The sequence below is a fragment of the Gadus morhua genome, chromosome 1, assembly GCF_902167405.1.
Source record: "Gadus morhua chromosome 1, gadMor3.0, whole genome shotgun sequence".
NCBI lineage: Eukaryota > Metazoa > Chordata > Actinopteri > Gadiformes > Gadidae > Gadus > Gadus morhua.
The window spans coordinates 6,853,036-6,866,862 of NC_044048.1; the positions used below are offsets into that span (position 1 = coordinate 6,853,036).

The 13,827-nt window shown below is 40.9% G+C and overlaps 1 protein-coding gene across 7 annotated transcripts in view; it reads left to right on the plus strand.

Moving 5' to 3' along the window:
* The first annotated feature begins 6,883 nt into the window (after positions 1–6,883).
* The window catches only part of slco4a1 (solute carrier organic anion transporter family, member 4A1), a 37,035-nt gene continuing 30,091 nt past the window's right edge, over positions 6,884–13,827 (plus strand). For 3 of the 7 annotated variants that reach the window (XM_030362728.1, XM_030362748.1, XM_030362712.1), the window contains exon 1: positions 11,713–12,526. Coding sequence is in view for 2 of the 7 variants with exons in the window: in XM_030362696.1 (XP_030218556.1) it covers positions 7,242–7,291 (50 nt within the window). In the remaining 5 variants the exon portion in view is untranslated. Of the gene's footprint in view, positions 7,020–7,226; positions 7,292–11,712; positions 12,527–13,827 lie in introns of those variants that run through there. The other 4 variants (XM_030362696.1, XM_030362702.1, XM_030362705.1 and 1 more) reach the window with 4 other exon arrangements.

Genomic DNA, 13,827 nt, shown 5'->3' on the forward strand with positions numbered 1-13,827 from the left:
TTTCTCTCGTACATGGGTTTTTTTTGTAGAATGATTGAAATGTCAATCTCAACTGCAATGCCAATTGCAACCTCGCTCACACATACAGGGCCCTATCTTGCATCCGGCGCAATTTACTTTCTACACTGACGCATGTGTCGTTGCTAGTTTGCAACTGGCGCAGAGCATTCTTTTCCCTCCACCGCTACTCGCATGCAAATTAGGGAATGATCTTATGCCCCAAGGGGCGGTTCGGCGAAAGGAGGAGGCGTGTTCTGGCGATAACGTTCCCTGGTGCTATTTTGATTTTTCAGAAAACAATTGCGCCACAAACCAGGAAATAACTGGTTTAAAATCAGTAGCGTGTTGTTCAGATGTTATTTTAAGGGCGCATGAATAATGTTGCTTGTGCACCTCGCGCATATAATTTGCTTCTCTCATCTACCTAGCCACACATTCTTGGTAAATTATTTGGGAAAGAACAGCTGATACAGCGGTAATAACTTGTACTTTTAATTCAATGCACCAGCAAACACCGTACAGCAAACACCTATTTTCTTGACACATACATCATGTACAAGTACACCTAAACACGTAACGCATAATACAGTCCATGGCAATTATATTAACGGGGGGACACATGCATATTAGGTACACAAGTCGATAACGATAAGTCATACAATAGTGGTAAGAAACGATGTTTGTTAATGTATGCCGTACATCATTAAATAGAATCACAGTTACCGCATATCATGTGTGTTGAGTTTTCTTTGACAAAATTTATTTGAGGACTCAGTGTTTCTGAAGTTGTTGAAGAAAACGCTATTCCATGTGTGAATTAGGCCATATTATTTGGCCATAAACTGAACCATTTGAAGTTTGAAATTCATGTGGTCATGCATCTGTCTCATCGGAGACTGCAAATGCGCTGTCAGAATATCAACTTGTCAGATTCAAATGAGCTCATGGCTCTTAAAGGGGATGGGAGATGGCACTCTCATTGGTTTATTGCAAGTTATGCGTAATCAGGCTACTTCAGACCAACCCTTTTTAGATTTGCGCCGGGCGCAAGAGTCATTCATCTGCCGGTAAAATAGCAACATCGAACCGCCAACAAAGCTACTTGCGCTTGGCGCTTCTCACTTGTGTTCCAGACCGTTAAAATAGGGCACTCAAAGTCAATTATTCATCTTGACAATATTTGCTAACTATATGTATATGACTGTTTGTGTGACTATTAGTTTGTGTAGTGTTACACTTTGTGTGTTCTCTGCGTTTCCAACTTAATTTTTGAAGTAAAGAAGTGTATGAAGGTTTTTATTCCCGTTCTCTTTTAAAGATCGGATGAGGTGGGCCCCATACATATCTTCGCCTTTGGCCCCAATTTGCTAAATCCGCCACTGACGCAGACATTAGGGTTGGTCTGGTCTTGGCAGGTAGCCAGTTCAGCTGAACATTGTACTTTATTATAGTAACAAATAAATATTTTACTTTTTGTACTTCATTACATCTCCAAAAGACAGTTTAAACATTTTCTTAATGTAGTGTTTATCATTTAACTTTTTAGCAATTACTGTACTGTGAGTTTTGAGTATTCTCAGAACTCCAACAATGATCCAGTATCAACTGTAGGTTTACAGTATGACTCTTGGAAGCAGGGATTATGAGTTTGGCACATTTGAGCTCATTGGATTGACAAATATGCATTGTATATAAGATTATGTCAATGCAATATTTATATTATATATTCACAGTATTGCATTACAATATGGCAACAGTCTTTATACTGTATGTACCATACAATTGCAACCTATTAATCTTTTAAAAAGGACGCTATTTCTAAACAATTTTATACATTTAATTTGTATCATTGCCTCATAAAGCCAAATCATATGTAAACAGTATTTTGATGGAAGTGTTTTGAATTTATCACCCCAGTGTTTAAATGATGCTCTCTAAGAGATATTCATTCATATGTTTATCGTTTTGGTGGTAAGAATCAGTTTTGAGAAGACAGTATATGGCTTTAAGTGCCGTGTTTCATTTTGAAAGAAATTTGTGGAATTTTTACCAAATGGTTAACTCTTTTCAGTTTTGTGTTTTGAGTATTAGTTAGTAATACTGATTAGGCTAGTATTAGTTTCAGAAAACGAAAAGAGGAAATATTATGAAAACAGCACTTTTCCTGGGATTTGGTGTTGTTTTGGGTCTCTGGTGCTCCCACACACAGTAGGCCTACATGATTTTTTGAGTGAGACATGCATTTCTGAAAGTACCGCGCCTACAGCTACCAAACGAGCGAGTCCGTTTCTGCGCCCCCTTCTATGTAGGAAGGGGGTACATTTGAATATTACCTCCCACTTCCCCACCTCCCTCCAATCAGAGCATGGCTAAGATTTAGTCGACCAGCGGACGAGCGCTGCTGTTCTGCCGCCGAGTTCCCCCCGCCGGAGCCGCCGGTCTGTCGCCGAAGCTTCGGCGGCAGTCCGGAGGAGGAGACATGGAGGAGAAAGGGATTGTACTCCCGGAGCTGAGCTGCCCGACTGCCGCTGAGCTCCCCCCGCCGGAGCTGCCGGACTGCCGCCCAATCTTCGGAAGCAGCTTCGGCGGCAGTCCGGCAGCACTGCATGCAGCACTCACCTAATTACAAATTGCCATTATCATAACTTTACCTTAAAATCAACTACCAGGTTAAGTTACTAGTTAGATCATGGCTATCCCTACTCTGCGCTAATTAACTACCTTTTTTATGCCTTTACGATAGCAAACAAATCTGCAAATTGTGGTAATCTTTTGAGTAACATTAACAGATTGATAATAAAAAAAAAAAAAATTTGAGTTCAAGTACGAAAATCAAACTGAGTTAACAGATTTTAAAGGTCCCATGGCATGCTACTTTATGCATGCTTTAATATAGATATAAGTGGGTCCCTAACACAGCATTTGTAGACTTTCCCGAAATTCAGCCGTGGTGCAGAATTAAAGCCACTACGAGCCAGTCGCACATTGAGCTTTCCCCAAACGCGCCGTTTCGGTGTCTGTAGCTTTAATGCAAATGAGGAGGAGAGAGGGGGTCAAGGAGGAGGGTGGGGGTGTTGCCCTGAGTAGCTTGCGGCTACGGTACCATGCGCTCTGTTTACAGTGGATGTGTCGCAATGGCGAGGCGCACTTTGGCTGTGTTCTGTAAATATTCTAGAACACTCCGGGTGCTCCGGCGGGAGTCCTGGAGCTATATATCTAAATAATATCATATTATACGTAGATATCTATATCATATAATAAATATTATCACGGCCAAAAGCTGTGTGCGCCTCCAGACAATAATATGAATCTCAAACGATTGCGTCGGGTTCTTCGACGTCTCTTGTTCTTCCACGTCCACATCAATCCGAAGTATACTGAACGACGACATGGAGGAGAAAGGGATTGTTGCCCGCGATAGAGTACTAAAGTGAAAACGTCACGTTGTCCTGGCAACGGATTTTCAGTTCTAAACAGTCGAACGAGAGATGGCATTTTCCATTGCTGCCATGTGTTGTTTCTTTCAGAATGAAAATAAATCAATTTCAAGAGGTGAAAATCACTACCAATCGAAACATGTCGAGGCTTTCATGTATTCCCCTGGGGTATTAAAAGGAAAAGTTTGACGACGTTACTTTAGTTAATTTTTTTTATAAGAAGATAATCTATTCTCAATATTACTTACATTATCGGGAAAGCAAACTCGCAAATCAATTCGCAAAGAAATCGTTCATTTTCTATAAAACGTTTGTGTGGCATAGGATTTCCCCTTGTTAATTTGGTTTGCGTAGAGCCGAATATCGGTTGCTATGGAAATGTGACGCCAAACTTTAGTACTCTATTGTTGACGGCGATTGTCCCCGCCGGAGCCTCGCTGCCGAGGGACCACAGCGGGCAGCGGTTAGCGGTCAGCGCTTGGGCACCACCGCCTCCTGCAGTGGGCAGCGGGTAGCGGGCGAGCGGGGCTCAAGGTAGGCTGGTAGACTGATCTACCCAGCACAGATCTAGGTGGACACGCCCACTAGTGATGTCATGTGGCTTGTAAGGCTAATCACACTCACACCTGGTGGTATAATATGTCCCCTCCAAGATCAGTCACAAATTAAAGGCAGGGGACTTAGTAGGGAAGGTTTAGGGTTTACTTTAATGTGGGCAAGAATGCCCTCTAGTGGACAGTATGATGATGACATGGAAAAGTTAAAGGCTTAGTTATGGTTCCACATCAAGGCAACGCAGTGGGGTTTACCTTCATATTGCGTCCTTGTGTCCAGCGCAAGGGCCCGACGTGCGCCTTCCAAAAATTACTTTGCATCGAGGCAGCAGCAAGTGATTGGTCTGCTCACTCAAACTCGACGTTGCTTACGGTACGAGTTCTAAGTAATGGTTAATTTACACAAACTCAGATTACGTTTTATTACTTTAATAGAGCACTTCAGTCATTCACTAATTCAAAGATGAAGGAATTAGCCGGCTTTTATAACAATGCATAGCGCACAATTTGCCATAACAAACTTACATGTGATAGCTCAGCCGTAAATTGTTTTATTGTTGCCTTAGGAAATAGACCCTCAATGTGTATTGACAACAAACGTTGTCAAACAAATGTTTTTAAACCCATTCTAATACAGAATCTATATCAAACTATTGCATCTTTTACTTAGAATATGCCTGCCATTTTGTTTGTTTTTGCAGACAGTTACGTTACGTGGACGTACACAGGCCTATAAAAAAGAATAGGCCAAAGAAGTCTAGGCATCTCAGAATTTTTGTTGCTGTTATTGTGAACCGACTAAGATTTCTGCTGTGAACCTGGGTTGAAATCAACGATCCACCTGAATAAAGACTCAAATCCAAGCACCAGCCGATCATGAAGTGGAGATCAATGTATTATTCCTTCAACCCAATGATCACACATGATGATGTATAGCTAGCCTCTGTCATTAATGTTAAAAGTTGTTCAGTCATCAGCTTTGTCCATTAATGAGATCTGTTGTCGATCACTCAATAGGTTACCTATAGGGACACCTATTGTTAATGTTAAGACATGGTGTTACTGCATATCATAACACATCTTAACATTTTGGAGCCAATAGGTTGGAAGATTCCAACCTATTGGAATCTTCCAAAGCGACTGGATGGTGAGACAACCCAACTGGGGCTGACCAGTTCAGCATAGCACGGTAATCTTCCTGCAGATGGTGTGCCACAGTGCAGTCCAGAAACCAACAGGATGTTCCTCTGCGCTGACGATCCTGGCTGTCTTTTGATGATCTTCTGGTTCAAGAGACCGTGCCTGGTCCAAAGCCAGTCTGCAAAGCTATACAGTTCATGGCTGCGATGTACCCATCCCTTGCACAACCAAGGAAAAGGCTCTGGGTTAATAAAAAGAGGCAATCCATTGCAATTGCAATACCCTACCCTAACCCTATTACAGTAACAATAATAATTATACTCTAATAATGTTTTTGCGACAAAGTGCAACTAAACATTTGGAGCGTATAGCTTGTATATTACCTTTGCAGGATATTGTACTGGATATTTAAAAAAGTGAACCACCCTAGCTTTTCACGAAAGGGCTTAAATACAACCCCTTGCGTCAGCAAGCATTCTATACGGCCTGTGCCACTTAGTGTTTCATCCGTTTTTTACACCAGTGCTTCACATGCCAACATGCATTTGGTTCTCCACTGGTTCCACTCTCTCTCACACACACACACACACACACACACACACACACACACACACACACACACACACACACACACACACACACACACACACACACACACACACACACACACACACACACACACAATAAGTAATGGTTCTATTCATAAGAAAATAGAAGAGAGAGCGAGAAGCCTAATCATTGTCAGAATAGCCTACCTACCTGACAAACCAAAAGCTGAGAAAGGCCCAAGAGAAAAATGATGCATTGTGTCAACGTCTTTCAATTTTGATAACAAGATTATAAAACTCCTCTGTTTACTCAAACGGCACAATTTGCTCCCAGTCTGTTGACACGAAAGGGTCGTTAAGGAGGTCACTTGAAATTATCACTTGCTGCAGGTTACCGGTTCCTACTACATCCAATGTTTGCAGAATCTCCAAGAGGTTGTGTTACCATTTGTCATTGCTCTGGATATTGCCGCAAATGAAGTTAAATGATATAAATACAAGTTCTAGGAATTGTAGAATCGTAAGAGATGAAGGCACAGCTGGGCATTGATTCAGAGACATTTGTTCTAGTTACCTAATCCGTTTGTACAACGTAAAATATGATCTAATCATATAATATAATATTGAGACCTTTGTCATGTTATTTCATCATTTATTGACTACTTGTGAATGGCTTATTAATTAAAAAAATATTATAAAGTGTTAATGGTTACTCTGTGGTATTGTTTAATCTAATTTCTTAACTATACTCAAAGCTCTATAACTAGTTAATAATATTTTCACACAATTAATGTCACACTTTTCCTTAGTTTGACACTTTTAATATACCCGATTAGAGTACTTTGTTAATGTAGGTTATCTTTCTACTAAGTTGTTCAGCAAGGTAGCCTGCTTCCACGGTTTCAAAGGAATTTAGGCCTTTTAAATTAATTTGACTAGAGAGATTATCTACGTTTTAAGGATCAAAAACGTCCACTAACTGAAATGTAAAAGGTTTAGCCTTCCTATCAAACGCTAAATAGAAATGTTACACTTCTCTAGGGATGAGTTCATAATAGTCAGAATTTCCGGCTGATTAGCTGGTTTGCAACGCTAACCAGATCATCTCATGTGGCTTCATTACAACCATTGGCCTAGAGGTGATGGCGCCGTAGGGGCTTGATATCATTGGACAAGCTGCCATCAGACTGATCAGAAGGGCTCTAACGCCTCCTGCTGTCATCGCGCCGAACTCCATTAGGCGGAACCTGTCGGCGGTGGCGATGCCGCGTCGTGGATTAATCTCAATGTATTTAAATGCACGAGACGGCGTCCACATCATGTAACTGTGTGACCGTAAGGTAAGCTCTTTATTCCACAGTCCGTGGTGATGATATGACAGGGATGCTCTCTCCGTGCTCAGCCTCAGCTGTGTGCCTGACGCACATGTTCAGATGCCATGCTAGACAATCCATGACATGCCTTCTGTCTACATTTTGACTGTCGATGATAACAATCTCTAACACGAGTGACCATCGTTTATACTACGATCGCAAATGTTTCTGCAGGATAATAGAGTTTCAATGGACGAACAAAAGAGGCGGTCAGCGTGGTGTCGTTATTATTTGTTAAGGTAGGCTCCATATATGTAATCCACTGGTGGTCTGATTCCATTGTCATGTGTTTTGAAGTAGGATATACAGCACGTCTTAATTTTACGATACATATGAAGCTCGACGTGTGATGATGTTGGAAAAAGACACTTGGTATCTGACAGTAGAGTTTGTTCATGTAACACGGAAGAGGTTCCTTGTTTGGCGCTTTAATTTCTTAGATGTTTTGGAATAAGATGATCCACCCCATGTTGTGAACCATGCAGCTAATTAAGGTGGTCCATGGCTCAGTGATGCTCGTCGTTAGCCTGGCTATTGCCAGACCAAGCTCAATCGTAGATTGCACGTTGGTGTGGGGAAGTTGCTGTCATTTTCTTCAGCACAAGAGGCAGGATTAATGGGCCTAGTTCAACTGTCTATACGCAATTCGCTGCTTGCCGTCGCTTCCCTGTGTGTTAAACCAGCCAATAGCGAGCCGGGGGGTGGGTGGTGATGGCTTCCGCAAAAATTTGAAGCAGAAAAAAATGTATTCCTGTCCTCCAGATTCTTCTGCTGGGCGAATTCAAATTGCCGGCAGAAAGGGCTGGGGGCAGGCCTACCCAGTCTACACTTTTGGACCATTAAAAAAAATATTGAATAAACTAATTAAGGGATGATACTTGAGTTGAGTTCGTTGTGTAACCCCATTCATTCATTCATTAACTAATTATACAAAAAAAAATATATGTACACAAGCATAAATATTAATATATTTGCCAGACCACAAACAAACAGCACCGGTACGCATAGAGTTTTGACATCCGACGTCATTCAACAGCCCATTGTATAAGTTACCTAGGTAGTTAAGCGTTCGCCTATTCTGTTGGTATATAGGCTATCTAATGTCGAACCGCAAAAGTTCCACTTGGGCACACTTAAAAAAAAGAAAAGCCAAAAATGTTCTGAGGCCTTTGCAGATAGAATAGAGCTGGTGAGCGCCGGTCAGAGATCATTAAAGATGAACTGAACTGAAATTTGAAGTTTAGTTGATATAACAGATGTATTGTCTGCGTTCTCATTGGTACAATACCTAAAAATGGCTGAACTTGCTAAAAGTGATTAAATTGTACGGTGAAAGTGTTACAGGGCGACGCCATGTTGGATTTCAACAATCAGCTACGTCACTGGCATGGTAACCTACTCCTACTCTGGCTCTAGCAGCCATAGCAGGTAATGAGTCAGGCTCTGAGGCTCGCTGAAATGGCTATGGAAAAGCAAACAACCAGGTCTACAGGAGGATCATCTTTTGCATTGCCCCTGGCTGCAGTAAAGAATTATATTGTACATTTTTCATTGATTAAACTAATGCAGTGTGCAATTAAACATTTTACCACACGGGGGCAATATTGAAATTTGCGGCTCCTCCCCCGCAATAAACATCCCGCTTTGAACAGTGAACTCTTTACGCCTAGCAGCTATAAAAAGCTATAAAAACTATAAAACCTACAAAATGACTATTAATGCAGGCTATGTGAAAAATGCGCAGATTTTGGCTCAGCCCTCTTCCGCTACGTAGCTAAGATGGCTGCCGTTGAGTACGAAAAGTGTACATCGCCACACACTTCGCGATTTGACCGTTTTCAGTACACTTAATTTCGCCCGATCTGAATCGGCACGCCCTGCGTACTCAAACTTAGACTAGTAAGTACGGATAGGATAGTATGGATATTGGAACACGGCGTTGTAATCATGAAGCGGACGAGGCCACGGCGAAGTCTGGTGTGGGACCATTATGATTTAAAAAGTGACTTCTTGGGGAGCACTATAGGCCTACCACTCAAGGCGAGGTTAGCATCGAAGCAGAAATAAAGAACTTTCTGAGCCCCTGGATTGTGGAAAGTTGTTCCCCCGCCTTGCCAAGTTAGCACGGAGGTATTTGTGCATCACGGCAACATCTGTCCGCTCAGAGCGGGTGTTTTCAGCGGCTGGACTGACGGTCACCAGGCTGCGGTCGCGTATGACCCCAGAACATGTCAACATGCTCATCTGTCATCTGTCTAAAAGGCCCTGGCCGTTTTGTCAATAACAAAAACAATAACAATTAACACTAGTTTTTAATAAAATTTGATAGCATGGACTTTTCTTTAAAATAAATATATATATATATATATATATATATATATATATACATACATACATACATACATACATACATACATACATACATACATACATACATACATACATACATACATACATACATACATACATACATACAGTAGTCTGTTAGGGGAGCGATAGGTGCTGGACCCAAGAGCAGAACACGAGGGCAGGAGTTGGAGTGAAGGTGAACAGGTGTATGTGGAATAACCAGGAGTGAGGCACGGGGCAGGTTGGAGAGTGGGGCGCATCAGGTGGGAGGAGGTGAAGCAGGCAGGCTGGAGGTGTAGATCCACAAAACTATAGGCAAAAGAGAACAAAGGTGAGGCACGAGATTTCAGCAGGAGAAACGACAACTATAAAGTGTATTGGAGCCAGGTACGAATAACTACCACGGTATATCGAAGTACGATCCGGCGAAGACTGCAGGGAAACCAGGTGTATTTGAAGGGGAATTGATGAGCTGATGCAGGCCAGGTGTGAGCAGCTGAGAGTGGCAGGCAAAGCACAGAGATAGACAGGGGTTGTGGCCGACACAAGAGGAGAACACGCAGCACCACAACTGTGGCCATGACAGTCACTCAATAACCTCTCTTGATTATCTGTAGAGGACATTTACTGAACACTTTTAATGGGGATAAAGAAGTGACAGTTAAATATCTGAAAATGACAAGGCGCATTTTATATAATTATATTTGAGTTGGGTACTTGCATTATCCCAATTGTTTCCAACAATGTTCAAACCCAGAGGAATGTATTCAAGGCCATTGTCCGTTATATTTTGTGAGGACACATTTTAATGGACTCATATCTTTTACCTACTAACTTCTGAGGAAACAGTAATTCAGTAGAGAACAAATGTATTTATAGGATATTTCAATAACTATCTAGCTTACTACTATTCAATACTATGACAATTGCCTCATGCCAGCCATAAGGATAATTTAAGTTTCCATATATTTATTGAATTTGTAACAAATTCAATAAAAGGGGTAAAATATTTTTTCATTGTAGAGCTGCCTGCAGCGCGTTGATTCTTGCTCTCTCACCAACACATTCGACCACCTGTGTATGGCCCCTCCAACCCTCCTCTCGTGCACACTCACAACATGATCCTGCGCCGAAGGAAGGATTGTTGTTGGCCTTCCCGCTCGTAGAAGACGTCCAGTCAAATTCCTTAATAGAATCAATAGGGTGTTCAGAAATAGGTGTTAGGGATGTTTGAAATAACCCAAAATTTCTAATAGCATACGCAGTCTGAATCTGAAGAATTTAGGCACACCTTTTTTTTGTAGCTCCATTGGCCAAATACTTTTTTGAACTGCTTTTTACCATTGTACAGCTAGCGGGAAACGAGAGGCGTCCCCAGCTTAACTGAATTTCAGTTGTGCTATTGTTTAGGGAAGTGCACTTTGTAATTTGTATAATTGAGTAGAAATATATCGGAGTGATGCTGCCCATTGACTAAGCTTGGAAGCCCATCACCTCAGAAGGCAAACACCGCTAGAAGCATGGGACTCATACCAATGATCTTTAGTTCAGCGTGTCATTGCCCCCTGCAGCTACCACCACAAGTAGGAATTTGCTCCTGCCGGAAACACTGTTGTGTGAACGATTATGTTATAAACAATGTTCAACTTTTTGAACGTTGTCTCGCCCATTATTGAATTTGAGTGTGAAGTTCACTTATTTAATGGTACTTTAGCAAGGTAATGACTTGTGTCTATGTCATTAGAATGACATTGCATAACGTGAACAAACAAACTATATTATAGAGCCCTTCAAGGCAAGGACACCATAGGGACATATAGTTCTTCATCAAAGCAATCTTTATTTCCCACTTCACATTCATGTGAACATGAGTATATCTTAAACAACTCCATCCCTTCGATGTCAGGGTGATAAAATAAGCAGGGGTCACATAGGTTTGGGTATAGTTTTGTGCTTCCGCCATTCTGTGAGGTCAGGTGTATGTTGTAGACCCGTGGTTCCCAAAATACACTTCCACTAAAAGCCTTATAAGGCCTAAAAAATTTTTTTGTTTGGTTCCGGTTTCCGACAAAAAAAAATCTTTTTTTAATGTAATTACATTTTGGTACAGCCCCTCTATAATTACGTTTTGGTACAGCACCTCTTCATTCTGTACAAGGATGAGCGAATTTTCTCGTTTTTAAATGAAAACAACCTACCTATCATTCGCTGCCGCTGGAAAAAATAAAATAAAAAAATAAAATAAATTCCCTACCTACCCATGACCTCAACTGACAACCAACAGGAACCAAACTTTTTTTTTTTTTAGGCCTAAGCGTTTATAGCTTTGCCAATATCAAACAATATGTCAGTGCAACTGCATTACATTCAGTATTTCCACATTGGTTTTCAATGTGTTGAACATATTTCCAAACGTAACCTCAGAGTTGCTGCATTTCTATTCCAGTAAGGAAGTAAGCGTGTAGGCAAACCAGTTTCTTAAAAAAAGGATTGTGTGCAAAGATGACTTCAGGAGTACAGTTTGTTGTCGGGGATCTAAACAGTCTGAATATCCTGTAGTGTTCCATTCCAAAAATACTTCAAAAAAGCCTTTGTTTGCCATTTGGCAGGAAAGGCAACCCGGCCCAAATCAAACAGGCCTTCTTCTGTGAGAAACAGCCAACCGTAGCATATCCAGCTGCGTGTTTCCACTTCGACAACAAATAAAATAAATGAAAAGCTCAATGTATGATCTTGATAGGAGTGAAATATATTTATTTATTTATTTTTAATTCATAAACAATATCCGACATTCTGGGGACAGAAACAATAAGCTGTGCTTGAATTCATAAGCATAACGGTCTGCATTGTTATAACAGAGTGCCCTGGTTCACCTTGAGAACAGCCAATCCCTCCCTCTTTACCTCATGATGGTCACTCTTCCCTCTCTACCCTTATAACCTCTCCCTCTAATCTCTAAACGTTTAAAAGACAACGCATTTTCAGATGGGAGCATTGAGAACCTGTTCATAGACATTTGACTCCCTTATTGTTCACACAGCAGTTTGTAGAATTGGTTTCCGAAAGACACAACTTCCAAAGTCTTGTTTTTTGAACTATGAAGATGGAAAGCAACTATTTGCATAGTAAGTAATGGGTTCTATAAAGTTGTTTATCCTTTGTTGGGAGCACTTAATAACTGCAGATTTGAGGCATTGATGAAATGGTTATCAGTAGTGTACATAGCATTTATATATTTTTTAATTAAAAAAGCTTAGATAGTCCTAACTGTAGATGAATTCATACAAAAGTCTTATATGCTAATGCCTTCACTTAACCCGAACTAATCAAGAAGTACATCATTATTAAGTGTTTAAAATGCATGTAAATAGATGGTAAATCATTATTTTATGTAGCCTTATAAATGATCTCATCAACTCATTGTCTTATTAATTAATTGATAGCCGTTTATGAATTGCTTACTAATTAGTATTCATGTAATTAATTACATGATGCAATGAGATTTATGAGGTATACTAGAACCTCGCTGAACGGTTACATGCTGCCATTCAGACATGCCGCCATTCCGACTTGCCACTATTTCGACGTGCCCCCATTCCGACACCTTTTAGTACCGCCATTCCGACAGTCTAACAATCAGTGGCGTCGACTTCAGGTGGGGGATCATCAATTTGGGGGATCATAAATATTTAGTTCAAATGTGTTCAACCAAAAGGTAGCCATTTCAGTATTATTTATCTGTAATTCATTTGATATAGGCTATTCCAAATTTTGGTTGGGATGATGTATGAAATAACCCTTTCCATCAATTGACGACTGCATTTTACGAGTGTGTTACGAGCGCGGGCGTGCACTTATTTAACATGCCCTGGGAATGTATAAATATTCTATGAAACTTAAAACTGGACCATTTATTGGTTAGAGTTGGATTTAAACTCGATGCAGGACCACTATTGGAGTGGATTGGTCGAACGAAATTAATTGTTTGGAGTGGCGCGGCAGAACAATCAAGGAATAGGTGCAGTTATCTTCAGATCGGCCCAAAGGCAACACAATGCGCTTTACAAAGGAGAAAGGCGGGAATATAGCTCGCCCCATTCCTACCCCTTTCCACACAAATTTTCGAAGGGGATCAATAAAAATAAACCAAAAAATGTTGCCCATAGAGGGAAAATACGTTAAACATAGACTGTAATACAATCCCCAACCTTTTTTTTTTCCTCTATGGGTTTCCACTAAAAGGGCCAGTAAATATTCCCTCGCTGGCCGGATCCGTTTTTGTGCGTGTGCGTGTGTGTGTGTGTGTGTGTGTGTGTGTGTGTGTGTGTGTAAGATGTCAACCTCGTAGAGCTCCGAAAACATGACCTCAACGCAGAGACAAACGTTCTTCAAATTAGCCTTCACATATTTGTAGGAGTGAATTTGC